Source organism: Phyllostomus discolor, chromosome 5 (genome assembly GCF_004126475.2).
Source record: "Phyllostomus discolor isolate MPI-MPIP mPhyDis1 chromosome 5, mPhyDis1.pri.v3, whole genome shotgun sequence".
Lineage (NCBI taxonomy): Eukaryota > Metazoa > Chordata > Mammalia > Chiroptera > Phyllostomidae > Phyllostomus > Phyllostomus discolor.
In genome coordinates this window covers 84,222,360-84,250,147 of record NC_040907.2, presented here as the reverse complement: position 1 = coordinate 84,250,147, position 27,788 = coordinate 84,222,360, and the positions used below count along the sequence as shown (strand labels likewise).

Here is a 27,788-nt window from a genome sequence, read left to right as displayed (position 1 = left end):
TGTATTTAATAAAACTTAAAGGTGATATGTGTAGAAGATCCAATATTACAGACAAATCAATTACTTCCTGAGATGCTCATTTGGACTTACCAGATTAAGGAATGTCAAGTACTTCCACTGTCCACCGTTTTGAAAGATTTTGGATTTCTGCTTATCCTTTTCTTGTTGTGAGATGTAATAATTGAGGAAAACATACCAGTTCAAAACAAGGAAGTGGTATATGCATGTAGAAGTCCTCGTCATAGCTTGCTGTGACCAGAGCAGAACTATGAATGTCTTTAGCAGCTTTCCCCTGGCGTCCTTCTGTTGGGTAGGAGCTGAGGTCCCACAGCAGGCTGCAGAGCTGTAAAACACACATGCCGCTGAGGGTGAGAGTTCCAACAAGATTGAATTGTCCTTCTCTGATAGGCTGCCTTCCCGAGAACTTTGGTGACAGGATTATTGGTTGTTTTCAGATGTCCTATTTAGATAACAGATAATCTGTAGATTTGCATAAAGGTAGAGATCCATGCAAGAGCTGCACTTTGCCCTATTAACCTGGGATAGGTGTATGGTTAACTAACCTTCTTATGAAGTGCCGCTAAACTGGTGAAATACTGTTATAACTATATTCTCTTTTCTTTCCTTTCCATTTTAGCAGAACAAGGAAGTCACAATATCTTTTGAGAGAATGAGGAGCAGGTTGGTAAACCAGGAAGGAGAGAGACTGTGGGCATGTTTAGGACAAGGAGGGAAGTAGGTACAAAGGGAAGGGATGTTGTAATCTTGCTCCTGAGGTCTCTGATGACCCATAAAATCTGAATCAACCTCTGGTCCTCCAAGGGGCAATTCCAAGGTTTTATTTTGTTTTGTTTTAATTTTGTATCTATATCCTAAAGAACCAAGGGCTACCCAGGGCTACCCCAGACACTTTATTCACCTAAGTGTTTCTATACCCTGGGAGAGAAGAAGCATAGCAAGTGGTCTGTGACCAAAGAAGCAGTGTGTGGTCCTGACTCCAACATACCTGAGTTTAGACATTGCTGGGAGAAAGTGAGAGTCTCAGCGTGGCCTGGGAGAGGATAAGAATGCACTCAGGCTGGGCGGAGCTTATAGACCTGAACCTTGCTTTGAGCTGAGCAAAGGGACCTGAAGGAGAGCTAAAGGAGTGATACCTTGTGACATCACCAGCTTGTTTCCCTGGGCAACTAGGATGGTTCTGAGCAAATTCCTAAGGGAAATGCTCTCAATGCAGTTACATAAGTTTGTAGTTGGTACTGTTCAGTAATTTAATCAGGCTGCACAAGTACTAGGAAAAAGAATTGCAGGTTGTACCTGCAGGACAAAACAAAACAAACCTACCATGTGAGTCAGTCATACCATTGCAAACCTTAGGAACTGCAGATGGGTAAACAGCAAACCTGAGCTGGCAATAAAGGGTCTGCACTGTAAACATTCCCAAAGGAGAGGGGGTTCTGAGAAATGTGTGACATAAAACTCTGTACACAATTCCATGGCCTAGGCTAAAATTGTGAATACAATAGCAGGTAATACTTTACTTAATGTATGACAGACATTGTTCTAAGGGCTTTACACATATTAACTCATTTACACTCTAAATACCACTATGAATTAAGTACTATTATTTTTGGTTTTGTTCTTTTTAATTAAGTACTATTATGATCCTAACTTTCAGATGAGGAAATTGAAGCCCTGACTGCTAAAAGGAAGCATTCAAAACCTTAAGAGGCAGAGCTGCAGTCTGTCCTCTAACCAGTGTGCCTGACCACAAAAAAAACAATCTGCATTCCCTGCTGAGCCCCTTATATCCTTTCTCTCTCATCAGAAAATTCTCTATAAGACTATATAATATATATATTTTTATATATGCATGTATATATATATATCATACATATGTTTTAAAACATGGTACACATTTAAATTGTGCTGTGTCTCTCAGGGCATTTTCATGGTAAATATCACTGTAGATTTAGGGTTTTTTTCTTTTATAAAAACATCTGAAGCATAAGTCTACAGATGAGTAAGAATTTGAGGCACAAAGAGAAAAGAGAGGAAGACACACAAATCTCTAAAATGTGTATGTTCAGACTTCCAGCCAAGATGGAGGCATAGGTGGATATACATTGCCTCCCCACACAACCAAAATTACAACAACAAATTTAAAAACAAAAAACAACCAGAACTGCCAGAAAATCAAATTGTATGTAAGTCCAACAATCAAAGGGTTAAAGAAGAGATATTCATCCACAGCAGTAGGAAGGGTAGAGATAGGCAGCCAGACCAGAGAGGACTCATGGCAAGGTAACATCTGGAGACCTGGGTGGGCAAGGTGGCAGCTGGTGGACTGGGCAGTCACACATTTGCGTGCAGATAATCTAGGAGGAACAGCCAAGGAGCGACACAGACCATGCAACCCAGGGTTCCAGCACAGGGAAATAAAGCCTCAAAACCTCTGAGTGAAAAAAACTGTGGGGATTGAAATGGCAGGAGAAACTCCCAGCCTTACAGGAGAGTTTACTGGGGAGACCCACAATGTACACAAATCTATCCACCCATGAATCAGCACCAGAAGGGCCCAATTTGCTTGTGGGTAGTAGAGGAAGTAACTGAAAGCATTGGAGAACGGAACAAGCTGCACTGTTCCCTCTCAGACCCCTCCCACACATAGAGTACCACAACGCAGCAACCTGGGTTTCCCCGCCCTGGTAAATACCCAAGGCTCCACCCCTTATTACATAACAGGCACGCCAAGACAAAAACAACATGGCCCAAATGAAAGAACAGATCAAAGCTCCAGAAAAAAAAACAGCCAAGCAATGAAAAGATAGCCAAACTATTAGATGCAGAGTTCAAAACACTAGTAATCGGGATGCTCACAGAAATGGTTGAGTATGGTTGCAAAATAGAGGAAGGAGTGAAGGCTATGCAAAATGAAATAAAGTAAAGTGTACAGGGTACCAACAGTGATGGGAAGGAAACCAGGACTCAAATCAATGGTGTGAACCAGAAGGAAGAAAGAAACATTCAACCAGAATAGAATGAAGAAACAAGAATTCAAAACAATGAGGAGAGGCTTAGGAACCTCAGGGGCAATTTTAAATATTCCAACATCCAAATCATAGGGGTGCCAGAAGGAGAAGAGGAAGACCAAGAAATTGAAAATTTATTTGAAAATATAATGAAGGGAAACTTTCCTAATCTGGCAAAGGAAATAGGCTTCTAGGAAGTCCAGGAAGCTCAGAGAATCCCAGAGAAGTTGGACCCAAAGAAGCACACACCAAGGCACATCATAATTAAGTTACCCAAGATTAAAGATAAGGAGAGAATCTTAAAAGCAGCAGGAAAAAAGGAGACAGTTACCTACAAAGGAGTTCCCATAAGACTGTCAGCTGATTTCTCAAGAGAAACCTTACAGGCAAGAAAGGGCTGGAAAGAAGTATTTGAAGTCATGAAAGGCAAGGACCTACATCCAAGATTATTCTATCAAGCAAAGCTATCATTTAGAATGGAAGGGCAGATAAAGTGCTTCTCAGATAAGGTCAAGTTAAAGGAGTTCATCATCACCCACCCCTTATTACTAGAAATGTTAAAGGTATTTATCTAAGACAAAGAAGAACATCAAAACTATGAAAAGTAAAATGACAACAAACTCACAACTATCAAGTAGCAAACCTAAAAAAAAAACAAAAATAACACACTAAGCAAACAACTAGAACAGGAACAGAATCAGAAAAATAGAGATCACATGAAGGGTTATCAGCAAGGAGGGGTCGAGGAAGAATGAAGGAAAAGGTTCAGGGAATAAGCAACATAAATGGTAGCTACAAAATAGACAGGAGGAGGTTAAAAATAGTATAGGAAATGGAGAAGCCAAAGTACTTATATGTACAACCCATAGACATAAACTAAGGGTGGGTAATGTGGGTGGAAGTGGGGGTACAGGGTAGAGGGAAATGAAGGAGGGGAATGGGAGAAATGTAATAGTATAACCAATAAAATATGTTAAATAGAAATAGAAATAAATAAATAAATAAATGCGTATGTTCAAACTTGGAGACTGACCTTTTAACAAAGGTTTTGTTCCCCTGCATTAGCCTCAATGGTCACAGATGAGGCCTGTCAAAAATACTGACAAAATTATTTAAATTTATTTGTAAGACACTGACATTTTGTAACAGGGTGCAGCCAAGGTGGGGGGGTGCAAATAGGGATTTGTAATGGGGTTCAGAACTCAGGGTGTTCAGGAAATATTAGAGAAAAATATATATATGATGTCCTCACCCCCACCGGTCTGGGCTGGGAGATAGGACAAGTGGAGCAGGCCCATTGAGAGCTGTTTTGAATAACAACAGCTTTGCAGCTAACCTCTGGCATGGTCATTTAACATATCTATAGCCTTTAACTGGGTTTCATAGATATGTTAAATAGCCATGGCCAGGCTTTGAGCCAGGGGGATGGGAGTGACTTCAACCCAGGATGTAACTGGAAAGCAACTCCCCCTGGTTACGGTGCCTGCAGGAGAGCTTGGAGATGATTGGCTCCACGCCATGGGGCCATGCCTGCCCAGACTTACTATGGCAGCCCAGTAAAGCTGGAAGAATACAGGAATGCTGGTAGGTGTAACTGATTATGGGAGGAATCGGAAATAGGGGTATAAAGGAAGATTGGCACAGGGATTTAAACCCAGGCATGGCAGCCATACCAGGGCAGGACCAGAGGCTTTGTCAGAGGTCAGGACTACGCAGCTCTGGGCTGCTCCCTTTTGCCATGTGGCTTAGGCAGCAGGAAAGACTTTGCCTGGAAGAAGAGGAGTGAAAGGACTCTTCCTGGTGGGCCATGAAAAGGTGCCACATGGCTTTGGATTAACTGGAGATCATGACAGCAACACAAGGGATGATGCCAGAAGTGAGGGATTGCCTGAACCACGGACTTCTACTTCTTCTCCTGAGATATGGTACCCCAGACTGGGCAAAGGGGAGGAGGAAGGACTGTGTGCATTTGTGGGTATTCTAAAGAACTTTAGTATTTTAATGAAGACATTAAGTCATTACTCTAAGTCTGTATAACTTTGAAATAAATAATTCCTTTCTTTTCACCAGTCTCTGGCATTGAGAGATGTCTTTCCTCTGGCAGCAAGCAAAGCGAAACTAGTATGGCGGGGGAAACCCTGGAGAGAAAGAGGGGGGTCCTTTCAGTAATAGTATATCATTTACCACCCCTGGGTCTGTTCTGTAACAATTTAACATTGAAATTCAACTTTTAGAATTTCAATAAATTACAACATGTAATATACATATGAGTATATATAGTCATGCATTACCTATGAATGGGGAAACATTCTGAAAAATGTCACCAGGCAATTTCATTGTTGTGTGAACACCAGAGAGTTCACTCACACAAATCTAGATGGTATAGCCCACTATACCCCTAGTCTGTATGGTTTAGCCATTGCTCTATAAGGGAGAAAAATAATTTTCCCTTTATCCTTCTGGTTCTTGGCTGAGACATCTTTGAAATAAAAGATAGGTTAACAGAAGACAAAAGTTTAACATGTATAACATACAATATTTATATCCTGTAAATATGGGAGAAACCCAGGAAAGCTGAGTAACTTGCCAAAATGACTAAAGCTATAGCCTTAAATAACATCTCCAGGTGAAGATAAAAGATGTAGGGGTTGCGGGGGGAGGTTACCAGAAAAAAACACAGGGAGCAAGGTAAGGTTTTTATGCAGATTTAACTCAGTAGTCTTCTGCATTGATAAGAGTTTCTAGAGATAAGATAGTTCCCCTCTTATCTTACAAAGGGTAACTTCTATTTGATTTTCAGAGCTTCTCCCACATCTGCTGTTTTTTAAAATTAGCCTCAAATAATCCTTATGCCAAACAGACATATTTTGGGGTGATGAATTCTGTTGCCTTGCAACTCCTAGGCTTCAAACCTGTATCCTGCATGTTACCACACTGAATGAACACTGTAGGCAATTTGTGCAGTGCATTGTACTGTGACTTCACTATGGCTGTGACATCACTAGGCGATGTGAATTTTTCAGCTCCCTTTTGATCCTATGGGACCACCATTGTATATGCAGTCTGTCATTGACTCAGTGAATGAAAATAAGCCATGTAACAAATATGACAAGCTTAGTGGCCAAAAGTTACTTCACTAGGCAGGTCACAGTAGGTAGTCACAACCCAGGCCTATAACTTCCTTAGTAAAAGGTTTACCTTTGCCTTAACGAAGCAAGTCCTGTCCATTGTTCTTGTGCTTCTAGGCTAACACACCATTGAAATGCCAGAGTAATCCTCTTTTCCAGACCCCTGGGAGGCATAACCACTCTGGAGGGAGCACATGATCTTGTTGCCTGTATATCATCTGTATTTACCATGTTAAAAGTTACCTATCCTGCATCCTGCAGTGTAAAAGAAGTATGAGGGGAGACCCCAAAAAACAGCATATATTTATAAAAAATTGTGGGTTTTTCTTATATGTTCGAACTTCAGTCATCTTCAAAGTACTCTCCATTTGATGCAATACACCTATTGAGACCTTTCTTCTACTGCTCAAAACAGTTTTTGAATAAATGGATTTTGATGCCTTTTAGTGTTTTTGCTGTTTTTTGTTTGTTTGTTTCACCTCTTCCACATCAGCAAAAAGTTTCCCTTTGAGGACTTTTTTCATCTTGGGAAATAAAAAAGTTGCTCAGAGCATGCCATTTTTGGTAAAAAACTGCTGACTGCTTAGCACTTTGTGGGCAGGTACACTCATAAATCACCCATGATGAAATGGGCAAACAAGACAAAAGAGTCTTCAAAAAAATTTACTGAAGCCGAACACAGACTCTCACAACAGCACCAGCTGGTGCACTCACTGATAGAGATGGGTTCCTAGAACATTCACCTAGCAGGGGAAGCCTGTACTACAAGGGGCCTGCCCTCCAGAATAATTCTGGTTTTTTTTTTCTCCCCCTTCATATGTTTCTATTTTACTTTTCATTCAATGGAAGAGATTTCTAGTATTTAGTATATGGCAGGTATTGTTCCAAGTGCTCAGTTTGGCTCAAATAAACTCCTAGAAAATTTTCTCTAGGTTTGGATGTTCTCACATGGACAACTGAACCACCCTCATGAGGCACCTGGTTACATATGAGGATTTGCATATGGAAAATATGTAACTTCTTAATTCAACATTATTTTCTTATAATTTCTTTTACAAAAGTGTTGCCTAAAGGAAATTCTATATTGTGAACATATATACATGATAATTTGTATCCATGGTTGAATGACCAGATAAATTTTTATAAAACACTTTGTACATCTGTTCCCTGGCACTTTGGGGAACAGGTAGAACTTTGGGGAACAATGGCAGTGTTACCACTTAGCTACGCAGTATTCAAAATAATAAATACTAAGTCTGTTGTTAGCCTGCCTCTCTCCACTCTCCAAGTATTTGAAGGTCTCAAGTCATATCCAGAAGCAGCAGGAACTGTTCCTACTTCTTAAAAATTTACAGAAATTAAATTTATTTTACATAGGAAATACTAAAAATATACAATGGGCATTATTTTACACTTTGAACTAAACATACAGATACCAAGTTGATTATTAAAAGTGACATTTTTAAAGAACTCTCTACCCTCTGGAGGTTTCTACAAACACTTGTTGAGCAACTAATTGTCAGGCACTTGCTAGACTCTGAGGATTCCCTGGGGAACAGGAGAGATCCATTCCCTGCTCCCATGGAATTTATATTCTAGCAGGAGAGATAGACATTAAATAATAACACAATCAGGTATTAATGCATAGTTGCAGCAGATTCTGTGAAGGACAAGCACAGAGGACTTACTAAAGGGACAACAGTCCCAGACTCGGGGTAGTCAGGAGGTCAGGAAATAGCTGGCCTGAGGAAGCCACAGGTGAGCAGTACTGGTCCTCCCAGCATTCCTAACATGTCCTGATGGTCCTTCTCAATCTTTTTCTGTGAGTTCATCTTCTCCCACCAGCTCCTTACATGTTGGTATGTCCCAGGGAGTGTGGTCAGCCACTGCCCATTTCACACTAAATACTTACTCTGGGGATTTTTCCCACTCTCACAGTTTCTACTACTATGTTAGTTTATGATCACAAATTATACACCTCTAGTCCCAGCCCTTTCCTCATCTCACCCAAACTTCAAACATATCTTCAACTTCTTCTTGGATGCTTCCTGAATGAATTAAGTATACCTCAAACTCAAGATGTCTAAGATGAACTCAGTATGTTCCCCCAAGCCTGGTCTTTTTCTCTATTTTGTTTTCAGAGGCTGCTTTTATCAACCTCTCATCTCTCTTGTCTCCTGTCTTTCCCTTATATCCCAAATCCAATTAACCACCAAATCTTGCCAAGTTCATCTGCCAAGTCAAGCTTAAATCAGTCCTCTTCTTTCCATCCCTTCTACAACTGTCCTAGTTCAAGCTTTCGTTATTTCTTTCCAGTGCCATAGCAACTGTCTTCTGACTGGTTTTCCTGATTTTCAGTCTTATCCCCCCACTCTGTTTTTCACAAGGCTGCAGTGGGATGGGGAAGCTGATTTTATCTGGAATGCCAGTCGTATCACATCCCCATCCCCAGCTTGAGTCCCTTTACCGAATCAATATCACCTACAGCCTAACATCTGAATTCCATTACTTTTAATAAACTTCCCACTTCCATATGGCTTTGCTACTCTCTCCAGTCTCATCTCATGTCTCACACTTGATGGTCCCTCCAACACCACCCAACTGGCAGTGTTCCACCCACACATGGCTGTGTTGTGTCCCAGCACCTTTATTCCCACTGACTCCTCTCCCTGATGGCCTTCTTTCAACATGGCTTTGACTAGTTATCTCAGAATCATCCTCCAAAACACAGCTCAGAAGTTTGCTTCCCTAAGAACTCTTCCCTCAGGCATTCCTCAGGCAGGCCATATTAAATAGCCCCCTCTAGTCTTCATTAATACCCTGTGCATCTCCATAAATTGCATGACGAATAATTACTATCTTAGTCCATTTGAGGGGTTATAACAAAAATACCACACATTAGGTATGAACAACAGAAAGTTATTTCTCACAGTTCTGGAGGCTGGGTAGTCCAAGATGCAGGCACCAGCAGATTCAATGTTTGTTGAGAGCTCACTTCTTTAACAGTTGTCTTCTCATTGGGTCCTTACTACCTGAAGGAGCTAGGGGTCTGCCTGGCACTTCTTTTGTAAAGACACTAATCCCATTTATAGAGGCTCCACCTCATAGTCTAATCACCTCCCAAAGGCCTCCATCTCCTAATACCACTACTTGGGAGGTTAGGATTTCCACATATGAATTTTAGAGAAACAAAAACAACTAGTCTACAATAATTATGAATTTAATCGTATGTGCTGCTATCTCCCCAGTTCATAGGTAGTGTGTTTGAATTTCTACAGCTTAGCATATTTCTGGGCACACAGTGAGAAGTTAATAAGTATCTACTGAATAAATGAATATGTTGCATATCAGACTTACCTGTCTGCTGAGCCTTGCTACAAAGCTAGCTCATTTATTTAAAACCTACTTTTCTCAAAGTGTTTAACTGCTGGGTCCTGGGGAGCAGGTAGAATAGTAAGAAGAGTAAAACATAGCCTAGGCCCTGGAGGAACTTGCAGTCAAATGTCAGAGACAGACATGTAAACAGAAAATTACAGCATGATGTGATAAGTACTATAATAGAGGCATGTATAATGTACTAATGGAGCCTAAATTATCCTGCACATTATTCTGTCATTCTGAATATACAGAAGATGGAGTTAAAGATGAATGTATTGGGTAAATCATGAGAAACTTCAGACATCGTGTAAGAGGAGATAAGGATTAAAGTAATCTCTCTGAGCAAAGTAGTCACAGCCACTAGCAAAGATAACACTTTTGCCTGATAAGGATTATAACTCATTTCAAGGCCAGTCACTGAGTGATGAGGTACAAAGAGCAGAAGATCAAACCAGGGCGTGATTCTACTGCACAACCTTGAGCTTGTCAACCATCAACCTCCTTGGGGTGTTAGTTCCCTGGAGCATGAAATGGGGCCCCAGGATTCTAGAGAGCTGATAGTGTCCTAAAGCCAGGATACCTGCTCAGCTAAAGGAACAATTGAACAGGGTTGGCATCAAAGAGATCGGAGAGAGGCCCCAAGCCTACGCAGGTACACCTTCACTCCCACACATACCGTGGAACTAACCGTAGTGAAAGGTGTTAGCAAACCTACCACACTGCTGGCTACAGGTAGCACAGTGACGAGAAGGAACCAAGGATGGCAGAGCTCACAATTCTTGAGTTTATGGTGGAAAGTTTTGAGGGAGTGTGATTTTGTTCTGGCATAAGGGAGAGGCCTCTGCAGATGCTGGTGCTAAACAAACAAACAAAATAAACTAACCAGTAAATCCCAATTATTTTAAGCTTCATGACATGTCAGTGGGACTTATCTGTGTTCACTTAACCTCTCAACCCACACATTCCCTTTACAGTTGATACATACCTCCACAGACCTTACGGGGTTCCCTTACCTCTCTTTGGTCAATAGTCCCATCATTAAAATCTCAAATGGGTGGACTACATTTTCCTGCTGGAACTCTAACTAATGTGGCCAACCTGACTGTGAGCTCCTCTAGGGTGTCTGATACCTCTGGGCCCTCAGCACACAGATGGCACATGGTAGCAGACAACTTCAAGATGCTAATAAAGCTTTGTTTGCATAGATCAATTCTGGTGTCATGGTATTCTTAATATCTACTTAGGGGGTCTCTAACTCTTGGGCCTCCTGATTATTACCACCCTCATCATACTGTGCTGTTTGCATTTTCCTGGCACCCCTACTGCCTGGTATTTATATTTGCTATTCCTTCTTTGTTTTTTTTTAATTGATGTTTACATGGTACATATTTGTCAATCCTTTTACTGTCACTGTCTTCTAAAGGCCTCTCCTTGATAAAAGGTAGATGGTTCTGGAAATAATTAAATTTGTGTGTGTTACCCAGTAGAAACCAAGGTGAAGGGAGACTAGGACCTTCCTTTCAGTGGACTTTGCATCCCTAGAGGCCCGTGTCCATTTGCTGTGATGCAGCTGAGAACTGAGTTAGAATGAAGCTCCCCTGTTGGGTTACTTATACCGCATCTAAGAGCACTTGTTTTTCTCAGAGGTTACTGTGACTGTCCTTTTAAAAAACTAGAACATTTATTAAAGGCCCGCATCTGAAGTCTGTTTGATGAGATCATGTTTGGTTTTTCAGTCACCAAACCAAGCCAACTCTGAAAGGCACTGGAACCTATATTTTTAGAATATGAGATCTTTCTTGGCCCACCACTTTGCCTGTTGCATTGGGAAACCTGATTCAGGTCTGCCTTACTCCTTGATCTCTAGCTTTGCTTTCACAATGAAATGCAATGTTCTGTGGTGATCTCAGATTGACTCAGAAGAGCAGAGAGTTCTCTGTTGACAGTTTTGAAGGTTCATTTTCAGTTGTGAGGCCAAAGAATGCTTCCTGTTTACAAGCATGAAACTGATTCACATTGTTTTAAAAGTTTAGAGCAGGAAAGATCCATTTGAGGTCACTTGATTCAATGTTTTTATCTCGCAGGTGGGAAAAGGAAAGCTCAAAGAGATTAAGGGATTTGCCCCAAACCACACAGCTATTAATGGAGAAGTAATGACCAGAATACAAGTTTCTTAACTAATAACAAGCCCAATAAGCTTTCACTCTTTCTTGAATTATTTTGTTTTGTACCTAAATTCTAGAATTTTCAAGTGAATTTCTCTTGTTTGAATTAGCTTACATGTTACTTGATTATGTGAGGTCCAATGAAGTTATTAAAGAGAAACTATCTACATAGGAACACCTTTTTTTTTACACTGTCTCAGATTTCATGTGTTTTGCAAACACCTTGTTAATCAGAAATGCATGCACTTTCTCATAAGAAAACTCATATATTCACTCATAGGTTTTTATTTCTTGAATTAATCAGCAAAGTTAAGAAACATATTTAATGCTGACCATAAACACATTTAATTTTAAGATTTTGAGTATTTTTCATGTGAATTCTTGCTTTTTTGAGAAATTCACCACAGAAACTTGTTTTAGCCATCTATAGAGATATATGTCTGAGTCATGGACACTCATATATCACATGGACGGCACTCTGATTTGCTGATTTTCTGTCTAACAATTATATCATTTGCTGAAAACAGGGCTGTTGCAGTATTAGCAATAATTGTAAATTTGTTTATTTCTCCTTTCAGCTCTACCAGTTTTTGCTTTATGTACTTGAGGCACTGTTGTCTGGTGCATATACCTTTAGGATTGCTGTGTTTTCTTGTTGATGGATCTTTTTATCATTATGTAATATTTCTCTTTGTTTCTGGTAAGTTTCTATGCTCAGAAAAACTCTAATTTACCTGATATTTACATTGTTTTTTCTTGTTTTTTAAATTGATGCTTACATGGTATATATTTGTCAGTTCTTTTACTGTCCTGCCACCTACTTCACTGACATTAAAGTGAGTGTCTTGTAAACAATATAGTTGGGTTATGGTTGTTGATTTTTTTTAATCCACTATGCCAATATCTGTCTTGTAATTGGTGTACTTTGACCATTTATATTTAAAGTAGTTGTTGATATGTTAGTGCTCCTTAAGTCTTCCACTTAATTATTTGTTTTCTATTTTCTTTGTATTTTTTTGTACTTTTGTTTCCCCTTTCTTGCTTTTCTGAGTATTTAGAAGCATGTGCTGAACACCTTTGACAATTCCATATTGATTTATAGTGTTTTTGAGTGTTTCTGTCTCTTCATATAGTTTTCTTTGCAGTTGCCCTGGGCATGACAATGTACAAATGTGACTTTTCGCAGTCTACTGGCATTATTTTACCACTTCAGATGAAGTGTGGACACCTTGCTTTCATTTCAGTCCCTTTACCTTTTCCAGTTTTAAATATCATAGTGTTGGGCATCAGATGATCAGTTTTGTTCTAACCATTACATGTGGTTTGTAAAATGTATGAGAATAATCTATTTTTTTTCTGTTCTTTGCATTGTTCTTCTATCCTTTCCAATGCTTCAAGTTTTTCTTTTATTGTTGTCTTTCAGTGTGAATTACTTCCTTTAGTAATTCTTTAAGGGAGTGTCTGCTAACAGAATTCTTTAAATTTTCCTTAATCTGAGAGTGTCTTTATTTACTTTTAGTTTCTGAGAAATAGTTTTGTAAGATATAGAATTCACCATTGACAGTTCTTTTCTTCTAGCACTTGCAAAAGTGTGTGCAACTCTCTTCTGGCCTCTGTGGTTTTAGATGAGAAATTTGATTTTTTTGAATTTATATTCCCCTATGGTTAATGCATCACTTCTCTCTGATTACTTTAACGACTTTCTGTCTTTAATTTTCAGAAGTTTAATTATGATCTGTTGTGACATATATTTCCTTGATTTATCATATTTAGAGAAATTTTCAATTTCTTAAATCTATAAATTTACATCTTTGACAAATTTGAGAAATTTTCAGCTATTATTATTTTTTAACATTCTTTTAATCCAACTCTTTTTCCACTTATCCAGGATTCCAATGATGTGAATTTTGTATATTTTACTATTGCTTCACAGTTAGTCCCTTGAGGCTCTCTTCTTTTTTTTTTCAGTCTTATTTTCTCTTCATTTTACAAACTGAGCAAATTGTATTAATCTGTTCTGAAGTTCATGGATACTATCCTTCATCATTTTCGCTCTACAGTTGAGATCATCCAGTAAGTCTTTTTTTATAATTTAAAATTTTTTTAAAAAACCAGTTCTGTTGTTGTATCTTTCAGTTCTATAGTTCCTGCTTGGTTCTTTTTTTTTTTTTTTTACTTTTATTTCCTTGCTGATATTTTCTATTTTTCATTTGTTTCAAGAGAAGTTATAATTGTTGAAATACTTTTATAATAACTGCCTTAAAATCTTTATCGGATAATTCTAACATCTGATTCTTCTCTGTGTTGGTATCAATCAGTTGATAGCCTTTTTTTCATTTAAGCTGTACTTTTCCTTCTTAGTATGGCTAGTGATTTTCAGATGTAACCTAGATATTTGGATTATTATATTAAAAGTTCTTAAGTTCTGTTTAAATTTTTATTTAAGCAGTCAGCCACCATGTTTAGGTGTAACACATGGATCCTGGCCTCACTTTTCTAGGCTATGGTTCCAATGATAATTTAATTTTCCCTTTGTTATGCTACTTTGATCCACTTTGTTTATATGGTGCCACTGGGGTTCCCAGTATAGGAACCAAAAATATTTGCTACATTACCAAAAGTGCTCTAGGAAAAAAATCATCTCTAATTGCTTTAAAGAAAATTGCTGTATAGAGACCAGAAGAATTCAATGTCCCCAGTGTGGGACAGACCATGGTCCCATGGAAAGAAGGGCATGTATTCTCCCCTAAAGTCCTAGGAAAGCACTTTAGGATCCCAATCTGTGTTTGCATGCACCAACTCCTGTGGCCCGGGAAGAGAAAAAGGATTTTTTTTTGCCTCTTTCCACAACTGCCCATACTTGTACTCAGCAAGGCTACTGATAAGGACTCTTATAGTGGAGCAGAATTTGATTTCCTGTGTAACCCAGCTCAGAGACTAATCTAGCCCTTGACAAACAAGTGGTCTTTATTAAAGAATTACAGCTATCAAGTGTCAAGGTGAAATCCTCTTAGAATTACATATGTATGCATGCATATTTTTATGTTCTGCTTTAAGACATGCTGCCAAGATCATTATCAGATACATCCTTTTGCTTGGTTTTCTTATTTCTACATTGCTAAAACAACATCACATGACCTCTGAAAGATTTTGTTTTTCTGCCTGGAAACATAGGGCAGTGCTTTGTAGAAGCAAGGAAAAGGTTGCCGTGCTTTAAATTAAAAAAAAAAAATCTCTAACTTAAAAAAAGAAGAAACAGAACAGAAGCTGCAAAATTGTTCCTTCTGGAGTTGACTTATCTGGTCAAAAGGAGTTGTTTGAGTTAATTGTTTACTGCCATCTAATAAAAGTGCCATTTTCAAACTGTAAGAAAATGAAACAAAACTTCACAGAATCTTTGTTTATAAAAATTGCTGAAGGTAAAGGTCAAATGTGTTGGCTTCCTTGGCATTTTCTGCCTACCAAGCAAATCTAAATTAGTGTATATTAATTATTCATCTGGAATTATTTTACATTATCTCCTCGGTTGAGGAGCACCCACGGTCACTAAGCATTTTCCAACAATCTCCTCTAGAACAGTCATGATGTTTTGGAATATTCAAAGTGATTTCAACTTTTGTCATGGCCTAAAATAAATGACATGCCAATGAAGAATAAACTCAGCCTCTCTCTCTCATTCTCACCTTCAACAAATTAGATTTCTTTGAAACTTGGCCTGCTCAGGATAAGAATGCTTTATAGGTTATAAGCTCCTGGAGAAAGAAGTGCAGATGATATTCAGTTGGAAAGATGAAATATCTTCTCCTGATCCTGTACTCCAGTACCAACCCTTTGTACACTTGTCTTTAAAGATGTCAAAACTTTTCCATGATATTCTGACTTTTTCCTTTCTGTCTCCACTTTACAAAATTCAGAGGCAGTCATGCTACAATGATTCAGAAAAGGCCTACACAGAGAGTATGTGAAGCATAGCCATTTGTCTTCAGGGCTGTTCTCAAACCATGAGTCCTCTTTGCCAATGAACTTACTTGAAGTGCTAGAAAACTGATTTTTTTCCCCTGTTCTTAGAAACAACAATTATTCTACTATAGAACTAATGAGACTGTCCCCCATAGTTGTAGTAACATAAAACAGTTTTTATGTAGTTTTTGGCTCTTGAGTTAGTGTAAGCACCCCTGGCCCCATCAATCTGGCTTTAACTTTCAAATAAGCTTGATTGCTCAGGAGCTAAGGAAGTACACACTGGGTGTTGAAGCCACTGGGCTGTGACCAAGTAGGAAAATCCAGCCCTTGGCCCTGGTACTGCCATTGTTCTACCATCAGTGATACCATTGGGGTGACTCTAAGAGTAAAAGGATAACTGAGGAAATGTTTGGAAGTTGCTAGATGATTTGAGTGGCTCTCAATTTGCTTTGTCATTTTGACAGGCTCCCAGCCTGCAGCTAACTGTTGGCTGCTAAAGAAGCATGGACTCCACGGTGAAATGAGGTGAAATATTTTACCTAGTGGCCAAGAGTGAGGGATCCAAGGTTAGTGTGCCCAACTTCAGTCCTGGTTTCACTTTTTCCCACCTGTGTGACCATTGGCAAGCTAATGAAACTCTCTGTGTCTCAGAATGAGGATGAGGATGAGGATGAAGATGATGATGATGATGATAATGCCCAACTCATAGCATTGCTGTGTAAGCTGAACAAGATAGTACCTGTGGAGTGCCAACAATAGAGCCTTTAAGATAGTAAGTCCTCAATAAGCATTAAGGTTTATGATAGAGGAGGTACTTGGAGAATGTCTGCCCTCACAGCCACCTCCTGAGCAGAATGCCCATCTGGCCCACAAGAAGTATTTTACCACTAGGAAGTGTGTTTGCAGGAGCAACTTTTGCAGTGTCTTCAGTGATTCGCACGGTGGAGGTGCTAAACCTATCAATATTCTTCCCATTGCAAGCCTGAATTCCTTCCAGAAAACATTCAATAGGAACAATTTTCAAACATATTGCAGAGTTTTCTTAAGGTCAGCATTAGTTTTTAAACTGGAAAAATGTTGTAACTCTTGACCCGGGGCTTTCCATTAAGACTATGATGACCCAGAATTTCCCAATATCCCTGTTAAGTTTCTTAGGAATTGAAAAAAACAACTGAAACTAACCTAAAGTCCAAGGTTTATGAATTATCATTACCTCTCTGAGAGAGAGAGAGAGAGAGAGAAATGGAGAGAGAGAGAGAGAGAGAAATGGAGAGAGGGAGAGAGAGAGAAACAACTAACTAGGGACAGGTTCATGTAAGCAAGGGGGATTAGGGTAAAAGAAAACACTCAATATTGAGTTTGTTTTAATCAAGGGGGATGTTAAGGCATAGAAGTGTCTTTTAGGTAACAGACAGAAGTGTGGACAAATTCAAGTGTGCTCAACTGTTTGTCAAATTATGAAGCTATAAAACTAAGTTTGAATGCATAGGCCAAATGCTGTCTAGTTAGGAGTATTTCCTTCTAAAGAAATCAGATCTTAGGAGTGACTGTTATTCAATGATAGAGGTTAAGTGTGCATAACCCTAAGAGACTTGGGCATCTTGGGTATTCTCTGTGCTTGAGAAGTAAAGAAAAAGTCCTCAGTACCTCAGAGATCATAGAAGGAAAGAGGTTGCTTGGTCCCACAGTTTCCCTGCCCTTTCAGTCCCATCTCCAGCTCAGCATAGAGACAAGGGAAGCTGAATTGTGAACTATTCACCAGACCCACAGAAGAGGGAGTACCTTTGTCCATGCTCAGAGCATCTAAGAGGGTACTCTGTTAGCCTTCTTAGTGAGCTCATATTGAACACAACAAAGCAGATCATTTCAGCTTTCTATCCTGTCAGTGCTATGGACTAAATGTTTGTTCCTCCCAAAATTCACATATGTAAACCTTAACCCTCAATTTGATGGTTTTGGGAGATGGGGCTTTTAGAAGGTAATCAGGTCACAAGGGTGAAGCCCTTATGATGGGATTAGTGCTCTTAGAAGACACAGCACAGAGTTGGCTTCCTCTCTGTGCTCTCATATTTGTCCTTGCCTGCAACCCTCTAAAGCAAGTATTATTGTGCCATTTTTTCAATTCAAGAAGCCACATTTGTGGAAATGAGTGGTTAAATAACTTGTCCAAGGACACAATAATAAATAACAGAAAACTCAATCCATTGCTCTCTGACTTAGAAAACCATTATCATATGGGGACTCTATGTATTAGTTTTGCAACTACTCCATTTGGTAACTAAAATTTTGCCTAAATAAAAAAGTTACTGAAAATGAAATCCATTACTTAAATTGCTCTACTCTCTCCAAATAACTCTTCAAATATCTCTCCAAATAACTTATGAGAGTTCTGTTTTGTTTATATGCTAAACTTCTTGGAAATTAAAAAAAAATAATATGCTATATTTTTACTGGTGATATTTCCAGCATCTATGCGTGTATTCCCAAAGTATTGTACTTCTTGATGTAAAACACTTAGAAATAGAACTTCCTATTGGGAAAGATCCCAGTAAATGTTAGGTTTGTCGTCATCGTCATCATCATCATCATTACCACCACTGCCTAAACAAATAATCATCTGTTACATTACACTTTTAAAGCCAGTGAACATGTTAGACTCCCCCACTGGACTGTGAATGACTCAAGAGTAGCAACTTAGTAGGTGCTAAGTAACATTTTATAAGACAAATACAGACATATCTCATTTATTGTGCTTTGCTGTATTGAGCTTTGCAGAAACTGAATTTTCATCAAAATTGAGGCAAGACCCTCCACCAACAAAAAGGCTATGACTCTCTAAAGGCTTAGATGATAGTTAGCATTTTTTAGAAAGAAAGTATTTTTAATTAATGTATGAACATTTTTTAGACCTGACACTATTGCACACTTAATAAGAGACAATAGTACAATGTAAACCTAACTTTGATAAGCTCTGGGAAACCAAAAACTTTGTGTGACTTCGTTGCAATATTCACTTGATTGCAGTGGACTGGAACCAAACCCACAACATCTCTGGGGTGTGCCTGTAAATCCCTGTGCTCACAATTACATCTTTCAGCAATGCATTTTAAAACCAATAGGCAGTTTTTGTTTCTGTTTCTAATTCACCTTTTCCCTGAGAGAAGAGGGACATGGCCAAAGTGGTGTGTTCTCCACGACTCTTGGCCACTTTTCACAAGAAGCCTAGTTTTTCTATGCAACTGATGTTTGGGGTAGGGATCTGATAGACTTAAACCAACCCATTCCAAGGTGGTTTCCCTCATGCATGTCCTCCTTCAGCTGTGACTCAACTAGGTCCTGCTATCTTCTCTTCTTTGCTGTACATCAAGGGAAAATCTCCACACTGGAACAAAATTAGAGTGACCCTCATACCTTATAGACAGACACAATTTAAAAGGGGTCAAGTCATCTTTTCTTGCTGTCATGTCAAATGTTTCTCATGCCATGTTCCCATTTCCACTGTGGCTTTGCTGAGCTAGTGTATTCTGTGTGTCTACTGAAATAGCATGCCCCATCATATGAACTTGGTCAGCCAAATGGTGATGCTTGACTAGGGTATTATTGTTTTAAAAGATGTTAGTTCTAGGTAATTGCAGGCTCAGCACTATCCAACAGACCCTTCTGCAGTGATGGAGGGGTTTTTTTATCTACACTGTCCAATAAGGTAGCTGCTAGCCACATGAGTTATTAAACCCTTGAAATATGGCTAGTACAACTGAGGAACTTAATTTTTAAATTCCATTTAAGTTGATTGATATTTAATTAGTCCCACATGGACATTGACTACCATTCTGGGCAGTGCAACTCTTGAATGACCAACTGTCCCACTTTACCCAGGACTGAAGGGTTTCCTAGGATGCAGAACTTTCAGTGATAAACTAGGACAATACCAGGCAAACTAGTACAGTTGGTCACCCTAAACCACATCCTTTCATAAAATATATTTAGCATTTTTGGAAGTGGGAATTGGACATGTTCCAGCTATAGTGTAGAGTAAAAGGGAGAAAGATGCAAAGACAAATAAAGAACTGAGGGTTTTCCTTCCCAAGCAGAACACAAATACATACATGTTTTTCTTAGAAAAAATATGAATGAATTGAAGAGGCCACAGGGCCCATCCTTTAACTGAAATAGTCTATTTAAAACAGCAATAAAAATAAGAATATAGAAAACACAAGACACTCATCCTCAAATGGCCTGCTGAGCCCACCAGTAACCCGCCTGACTATATTTTGAATTTCATTGGAAAGTGGAAGGCAACTGCTGAATTCACTGAAAAATCATAACTACCTTGAATTTCTGTTTCCAACCGAAGGTGTTTCTTCTAGAAGTTTCTTTACATATATGCTTCTCCTGGAAAAGGTTTTTCTACCTCAACTCATATCTACTTGCCAACCAGAAAGCCTGAAACTCGCCACTAGAGATGGATTCCTTCAGGTTAAACACTGTTCTCTATTAAAATACAGATATCTTCTAAGACAAGTCACATATGACCATAAATGAGTGCCATTTGTAACTTTTTTAATTTTTCAGATTGATAACTTTCAAGGTACTCAAGGAATGAGATAGATAGACCTGTAGTCTCCCTTATTAAATTGCTAAAAATTTTGAGCTATGTCCATGTGTATGTTAGGTAACCATTGTCAACCCACACACTTTTATAAAAGATTTTAAAGAAGAATGCCACAGTTACCTTTTACTTTGTTTTATTTTGCTTTGCTGTTCTTATGTCTCTGGTTCACTTGAGTTAAATAAATACTCATATTAAAATGCACGCGTAGTTCGATATTAGTCACCTGAGTCACAATCACTAATGATGTCTTTGCATGATCAAAAAGAGTTAAAAATCTCACCATTAGCAGTAACCTAATCAACAAAATGAACAAGCAAGCAAAGTATAACCAAAGACATTGAAATTGAGAACAGGCTGACAGTGACCAGAGGGGAGGGGGGAGATAATGGGAGACAAAGGTGAAGTGTTTACAGGAACAACTATAAAAGACAAATAGACAATAATGGGGGGGTTGGAAAGAGGGGAGGGAGGTGGGGAGGACTAGGGTGGAGGGGAAGGGTGGTGAGAAAAGGTAGAAAACTGTACTTGAATAAAAATAAAAAATGTTAAAAAATAAAAAGTTAAAAATCACTCTATTTCAGCATTCTAGCATTTTTTACTTAAATTTTTATTTCTCCTTTTCATTTAATCTTGTCTTGTGCATTTCTTTTTCTTATATTGGGTCACTGGTGGAAACTAGAGCTATAGTTGCTGAGATAAATAGAATGATTCAAGGTCTTAGTTTTGGTTTCCATATGAACCAATTTATTTTCAATATTTATGGCAATGATTACCAAACTTTACTGTGCATAAGAATTACTTAGGGCTCTTTAAAAAACTTTCCCAATTTCTCCCAAGTGATTCTGCTCCAACAGGTGTGGGGGAAGGTCAAGAATCAGCTTTGTAATAAGACATTCCCCCACCCCCATACAAACAGTCCATGATTGAGCTGTACACATGTCCCCAGGAACACTGGAGGAGACAGTGAGAATGGATACTCACTAATGCAACCTCATACTGGGTAAAACAGTCTCTCTCAACTATATTTCATGGTGACCACAGCTTAGAGGCATGATCGCAGAATTGCTAGCAATTCTGGGGGGACTGGTAGGAGGAGGTATAAGGATGTGGGTGTAGATGTGTGCAGGTAGAATGCCAGGTTTCTATGAAGTTAAACACTTGGAATTGTTTTCCTTTTCTTTTGCAAAAATGAAGTTTGTTTAGAATATATCTATTTTCAATAAACTAAATACTCCTTTAGAAATTATGCTTTGTGTCCTTGTTAGATGACTGGATAAAGAAGATGTGGTACATGTATACAGTGGAATACTGCTGAGCCATAAGAAAAGATGCAACACTGCCATTTGCAAAAATATGAACGGATCTTGAGAGTACCACGGTAAGTGAAATAAATCAATAGAAAAAGTTAAGAACCATATGATTTTATTCAGATGTGGAAAATAAAATTGAAAGCAACAAATGAACAAGAAACACAAACAAGAAAAAACAAACAAAAACTCATATACACAGACAACCGTATGGTGGTTACCATAGGGAAGGAGGATAAGAGATAGTAAAGGATAATGGGGGTCAAATGTATGATGATAGAAGATTAGGCATTGGGTGGTGGGCACACAACACAATAATAAGATGCTGTATTACAGAACTATACACTTGAAACCTATATAATCTTATTAACTATTCTCACCCCAATAAATTTAATTAAAAAATAAACTATGCTTTTAAAGCTTATATCTCTAAAGAATAATTTATAAAGTCTTGTCTAATTAACAATTGTGCCATTTTTTTCTCATAAAAAAACAACTGTTCAAATTGGTTTTGAACAATTTGAATGTCTTGGTTCATGGTTAACAATGAGACTTGGGTCAGGTGTGAATCTTGGCCCTAGAGTAAGCTTATCACTGGGGCATCAAAAGAATACAAACATCGGACATCTGGCTAAGATGGAGGCATAGGTAGACACACTGTGACTCCTCACACAACCAAAAGAAGGACAACAAAAATTTAAAAGCAAAAAAAAAAAAACCAACCAGAACTGATAGAAAATCAAACTGTATGGAAGTTCCACAAGCAAGGAATTAAAGAAGAAATATTCATCCAGATCAGTAGGAGGGTTGGAGATACCCAGGCAGGTGGAGAGGACTCCCAGCAAGGTAGTGGCTGGCCAGCAAGGCAGCAGCTAGTGGAGATGGCAGTCCCATATTTGCATGCAGATAAACCAGGAGGATCAACTGAGGAGCAAGACGGACTGCACAACCCAGGGTCTCTGTGTGGGGAAATAAAGCCTCAAGCCACTCATTGAAAACACCTGTGGGGGTTGAGGCAGCAGCAGTGGGAGAAACTCCCAGCCTCATAGGAAAATTCACTGGAGAAACCCACAGGGTCCTAGAATGTACACAAGCTCACCCTCCAGGAATCAGCACCAGAAGGGCCCAATTTCCTTGTGGGTAGCAGGGGGAAGTGACTGAAAACTGGCAGAGAATGGAGCAGGCACCTTTGTTCCCTCTCATACCCCTCCCCCTCATACAGCGTCATGAGTCAGCCATGAGGGATATCCTGCCCTGGTGAACATCTAAGGCTGTGCCCCAAACTACATAGCAGCCTCGCTGAAAAAAAAAAATGGCCCAAATGAAAGAACAGATCAAATCTCCAGAACAAATATAACTAAGCAATGAAGAGATAACCAACCTATCAGGTGCACAGTTCAAAACACTGGTAATCAGGATGCTCACAGAATTGGTTAAACTTGGTCACAAATTAGATGAAAAAAATGAAGATATGCTAAGTGAAATAAAGGAAAATATACAGGGAACCAATAGTGATGGGAAGGAAACTGGGACTCAAATCAATGATGTGGACCAAAAGGAAGAAAAAACCATTCAACAAGAAAAGAATGAAGAAACAAGAATTCAAAAAAACAAGGAGAGGCTTTAGAACCTCCAGGACATCTTTAAATGTTCCAACATCTGGATTATAGGGGCACCAGAAGGAGAGCAAAACTGAAAACTTACTTGAACAAATAATGAAGGAGAACTTCCCCAATCTGGCAAAGGAAATAGACTTCCAGGAAGTCCAGGAAGCTCAGAGAGTCCCAAAGAAGTTGGACCCAAGGAGAAACACACCAAGGCACGTCATAATTACATTACCTAAGATTAAAAATGAGGAGAGAATCTTAGAAGCAGCAAGAGAAAAGGAGACAGTCACCTACAAAGGAGTGCCCACAAGACTGTCAGCTGATTTCTCAAAAGAGATCTTACAGGCAAGAAGGGGCTGGAAAGAAGTATTCAAAGGCATGAAAGGCAAGGACCTACATCCAAGATTACTCTACCCAACAAAACTTTCATTTAGAATGGAAGGGCAGATAAAGTGCTTCCCAGATAAGGTCAAGTTAAAGGAGTTCATCATCACCAAGCCCTTATTATATGAAATGTTAAAGGGCTTTATCTAAGAGAAAAAAAGATAAAAAATATGAACAATAAAATGACAGTAAACTCACAGTTATTAACTACCACACCTAAAACAAAAACAAAAGCAAAACAAGCAAACAACTAGAACAGGAACAGAACCACAGAAATGGAGATCACATGGAGGGTGATCAACAGGGGAGTAGAAGGGAGAGAGAAGGGGAAAAGTACAGAGAATAAGTAGCATAAATGGTAAATAGAAAATAGACAGGGGGAGGAGGTTAAGAATAATATAGGAAAAGTAGAAGCCAAAGAACCTATATATATGACCCGTGGACATGAATTAAAGGGGTGGGGTGGGGGGAATGTAGGTGGGAGGGGGTGTGCAGGGTGGAGGGGAATAAAGGGGGGAAAGGGGAACAACTAATAGCACAATCAATAAAATATATTTTTTAAAAAAGGAATACAAATATCATATGACATCCAACTGTACTTTTGCTTTTTGCCACAGATGAGTCATGTACTTGGGCCAGAGGGATAGAAGTAACATTTATTTCCTAGAAACCTCTTAAGCCCCAGCAGATAGATCTTAAATTGATGAACCTGCTCCTCAGATCGTAAATATATCCAGACCAGTCTTTCCCAACATAAACACAGAGCATTGTCCTGAAGGTAGGTATCAATGAATATTCATTGATAAAAAGAATGGTAGTTATTATAAAAATAGAAATCAAACATAATTTCAAATTCAGGTTCTTCATACTGTAATTTTTAAACCTTCACCATTTTCATTTCTTTGTTTTGAGTCATTACCTTGTAAAATTCATAAGCATAATTAGACTTATTGAACTGAATTGAATTTCTTTTCCTTTGTTTATAGGAATTAATTTGGCAAGCCATAGTGAATTTAGAGAGCATGTTTGCACTAAACATCTTATGTATCTGACCCATTGTATACAATTGTGCACTGTGATCCCTTCAAAATGCTGCCTACAGCCCTTGCTGTGACAGTTCAGAGCTGCAGGTGTGCTTTAGGGGGACATTAACAGTGTGAGAAAGGGTTTCCTGTTTCTGTATTTCACATAAGACGTATCCTCAAGCATAAATCTCTTTATTGCTCATTGAAATCTTGCCAGTGCTGAGAGAAGAGTATTCTGGAGATTAGTTTAAATCAAATCCATGGGATTTCTGACCCAGAAACCCTGTCATTTGCCAGTTGGGCTCAGTAGGAAGATCTGACAGCAAAGACACCCCTAAACAGTAAGGACACAGCACGCTACAGAGGGTTTATGTTCAGCACCCCTTTCTGTCGCCTTCCTTCCAGGGCTATCATGCTTCCCCACCAAATTTCATCTCTCCTCTCTTGTAGGCCTTCAGGATAGTTTCCAGTGTTTTCCAAGTATCTTTCCACTAGTCCCTTCCCTGGTACATGGAGAGGCTAAAGAACAGTAATGGGAGTAGCAGCTAGCTGTTCGGCTTGACTGAATGGCACAGCACCCCGGCCAGTGATTTCCCCATCAGCCTGTAGTATGTGGGGTTGAGGGGTGCACTTTCCACCCCTGCCTCTCCCAGCTGGAAATTTCATCACCAATATGTATAAATATCTGACATACTGAGCAATGCAGGTCGGGCTGTACTAAACACCTCTGAGATTTTTTCTTTCTCAGGACCTAGGGAAAACTTTTCCTGGTTATGAAAAACAGAGTAAATGACAGTCAGACTCCTAGGCTTTAAAAGGAAGAAGTATGGGGGAAAGGACATTTTCTTAATTTCAAGATATCCAGTGTCCCAGGGATGATTCACTGTGTGCTCAAATGGCTGCTGCCTGGGGACCCATTGCTGCTTATCTGGATAAGTGAGTTGGGTGTAGCACAGCATGCGTGTGCACACCTAAGCAGCAAGTGGTAGGACACACCTGTGCTTGCTTTTCTCCCTCCCCCACCTTTGGTCTTGTTGTATTTGTGGGGTCTCAATCTTCCAGAGAGGGGTCACTCCCCAGCTGGGCCTGTGGTTCCATGTGTACTTTACCAGGGGCCTTCTGACAGCAAAAACCCCATATTGGTTGGCTAACCTACTAGTGACATCAACAGTTTAAAGTTTTGGAACATTTTAGCTAGGTTAGAGCAAGTCCCTGGGGAGGATTTAGAAGTGAGGAAGGCCTTTCAATGTTTTAGAAGACACATCCTGCCTAAACTTGCCTGCTCTGCAGTTTCCACCTGCAGGTTGTTGCCTAATGGGGTCAGGAAACACTATTTACACTATAGGAATCTGATAATAAATACTCACTGTCAGCTGGTTATTTCTTGAGAACAAAAGAAAACAAATGCACAGTGTAGTGTTTAATTTAGAGAAAACTAGAAGTGGATAAAAGGCATCATGCTCTTGGATCCCATTTTACTGAGTGGGCAAGAAGTTTCCCCATCAACCCCTCTTCATCTCTGACCAAAGCAATAAAGGGCTTTAGACCTCTTTGTGTGAATTCACACTGGAGTTAAAATTGAGAGAACATCTGGCAACAGTTTATTGACACACAAGATAAATGTTCAGAAACCCAAGTTGCAATTCTGAGAAGCTACACAAATCCATGTCCCTTCCAACCCACTCCCTCTCTGTAACTGTTCATCTTCACACAGTGATGAACCTCAGATGCTGACTCTAACATGCATGGAACTTGTCCCAGATTGCCGGAGTCTCCTAAGAAGGGGAAAGAAAGTAGAGAGCTCGAGACCAAGCCCAGCTTCCTGTGCATAGGGGATTTCTAGGCCCAGAGCACCGGCCTGCTGAGTGAGACCTGCTGAAGATCAGAAATGTTATGTGGATACAGCAGCCTCATTACCCTCTCAGCCCACTGCCTTCTCACCTGGTCACGCAGCCCCCTCTCCAAGTAATTGTCAGGCTGGGCAGACACTTACCTGCAAGCTACTTTTCTTAAGATTTGGCTTCACCTTCTGAACGGCTGTCTTCTTGAATACAGTCATTGTGACTCAGCATGACAAAGAGCGAGGGTCCCCTTCATTTTTTGGTGGTAACTCATTCTGCATATTGAAAAACAAAAGAACCAGAAGGATGGCTCTGGTTTGGAGAGTGTCTTAGGCTGGTAGCCTGTGAGAATGCTATCAAAGGTGAGCAGACAACATACCTAACTAATGAATGGTGATAGTTGAGACTGCCAGAAAGTGTGGGTGCGGCAGCTGTCAAGAGCCGCTTTTTTTTTTTGTGAGTGGGAGTTCAGAGGCAACTCCCTCCAGAGTTGGCATCATCCACCTAGAGTAGGAATGTGCAGGGGTAGGGTGACAGAGGAAGAGTGTGGGAGTGTGTGGATGAGGGTGTGTGCAGACACAACACAATGAGTTTCTCAATGAAACTAAGAACAGTTTTCCTTTTTAAAAAAATAACTTTATCGAGGTATAATCAATATACAAAAAACATACTTAACAAGTACAATTTGATAAATTCAGACAAGCAAACATTTATAATACCATCATCCCCACACTCAAGATAATAGACATATCTAATACCTCCCAAAGTTTTCTTGTGTCCCTTAGCCTTTTTTGTGTCTGTGTGGTAAAATCACTTAACATGAAATCTACCCTCTTAACAACATTCTAAGTGCATAATACCATACTGTTAACTATGGGCACGACGCTGTACAGCAGATCTCCAGCACTTACTCATTCAGCATAACTGAAGCTTTACATCCATTGAACAACAGCTCCCCATTTAGAACCAATTTTCCATTAACTAAACCTCTATTTTACAAGAAGTTACAAGAGCTTTGGGGTTTTCTGCCTCGGCATAGCATGATTTAGCAGTGATTTTAAAACACTTTGAAAGCATTAGAGGCCTCTTTCTTTCAAAGTCCTACACCTGAGCCCCAAGTGACAAAAGATATCGAAGCACAGCTTCCCTGGTTGGTGAGGTTGCTGGCCCCAGAGATATAGACTCTCTACTGACCATCTGTTTGAGGGCCAGGTCCAAGAGACACCCACGTGGAGGCCCCAAAGCTTTCTAGAACAAAATTTAACAAATGTGTCGTATGAAGAGGTTTGGTACATGGAGTCTTTATACAGCATATTGTTGCTATAATTAAAACTTTGGGGATGTGGGGT

The 27,788-nt window shown here is 39.4% G+C and overlaps 1 protein-coding gene and 1 long non-coding RNA gene across 4 annotated transcripts in view; one reads left to right on the top strand and one right to left on the bottom strand.

The window, feature by feature from the left end:
* LOC114498124 (androgen dependent TFPI regulating protein) overlaps positions 1–26,806 on the bottom strand; it is an 86,874-nt gene extending 60,068 nt beyond the window's left edge. The window contains exons 1-2 of one of the 3 annotated variants that reach the window (XM_036026507.1): positions 26,592–26,806; positions 91–343 (exon numbers count right to left, since the gene is read on the bottom strand). In XM_036026507.1, coding sequence (XP_035882400.1) covers positions 91–243 — 153 coding nt within the window. In that variant the 5' untranslated portion in view covers positions 244–343; positions 26,592–26,806. Of the gene's footprint in view, positions 1–90; positions 426–26,591 lie in introns of those variants that run through there. The other 2 variants (XM_036026508.1, XM_028514218.2) reach the window with 2 other exon arrangements.
* Positions 269–16,713, top strand: LOC118500728. Its single transcript, XR_004903305.1, has 3 exons — positions 269–345; positions 5,981–5,987; positions 16,699–16,713. It is a non-coding gene; the product is annotated as an uncharacterized LOC118500728 (long non-coding RNA).
* Positions 26,807–27,788: the final 982 nt, after the last annotated feature.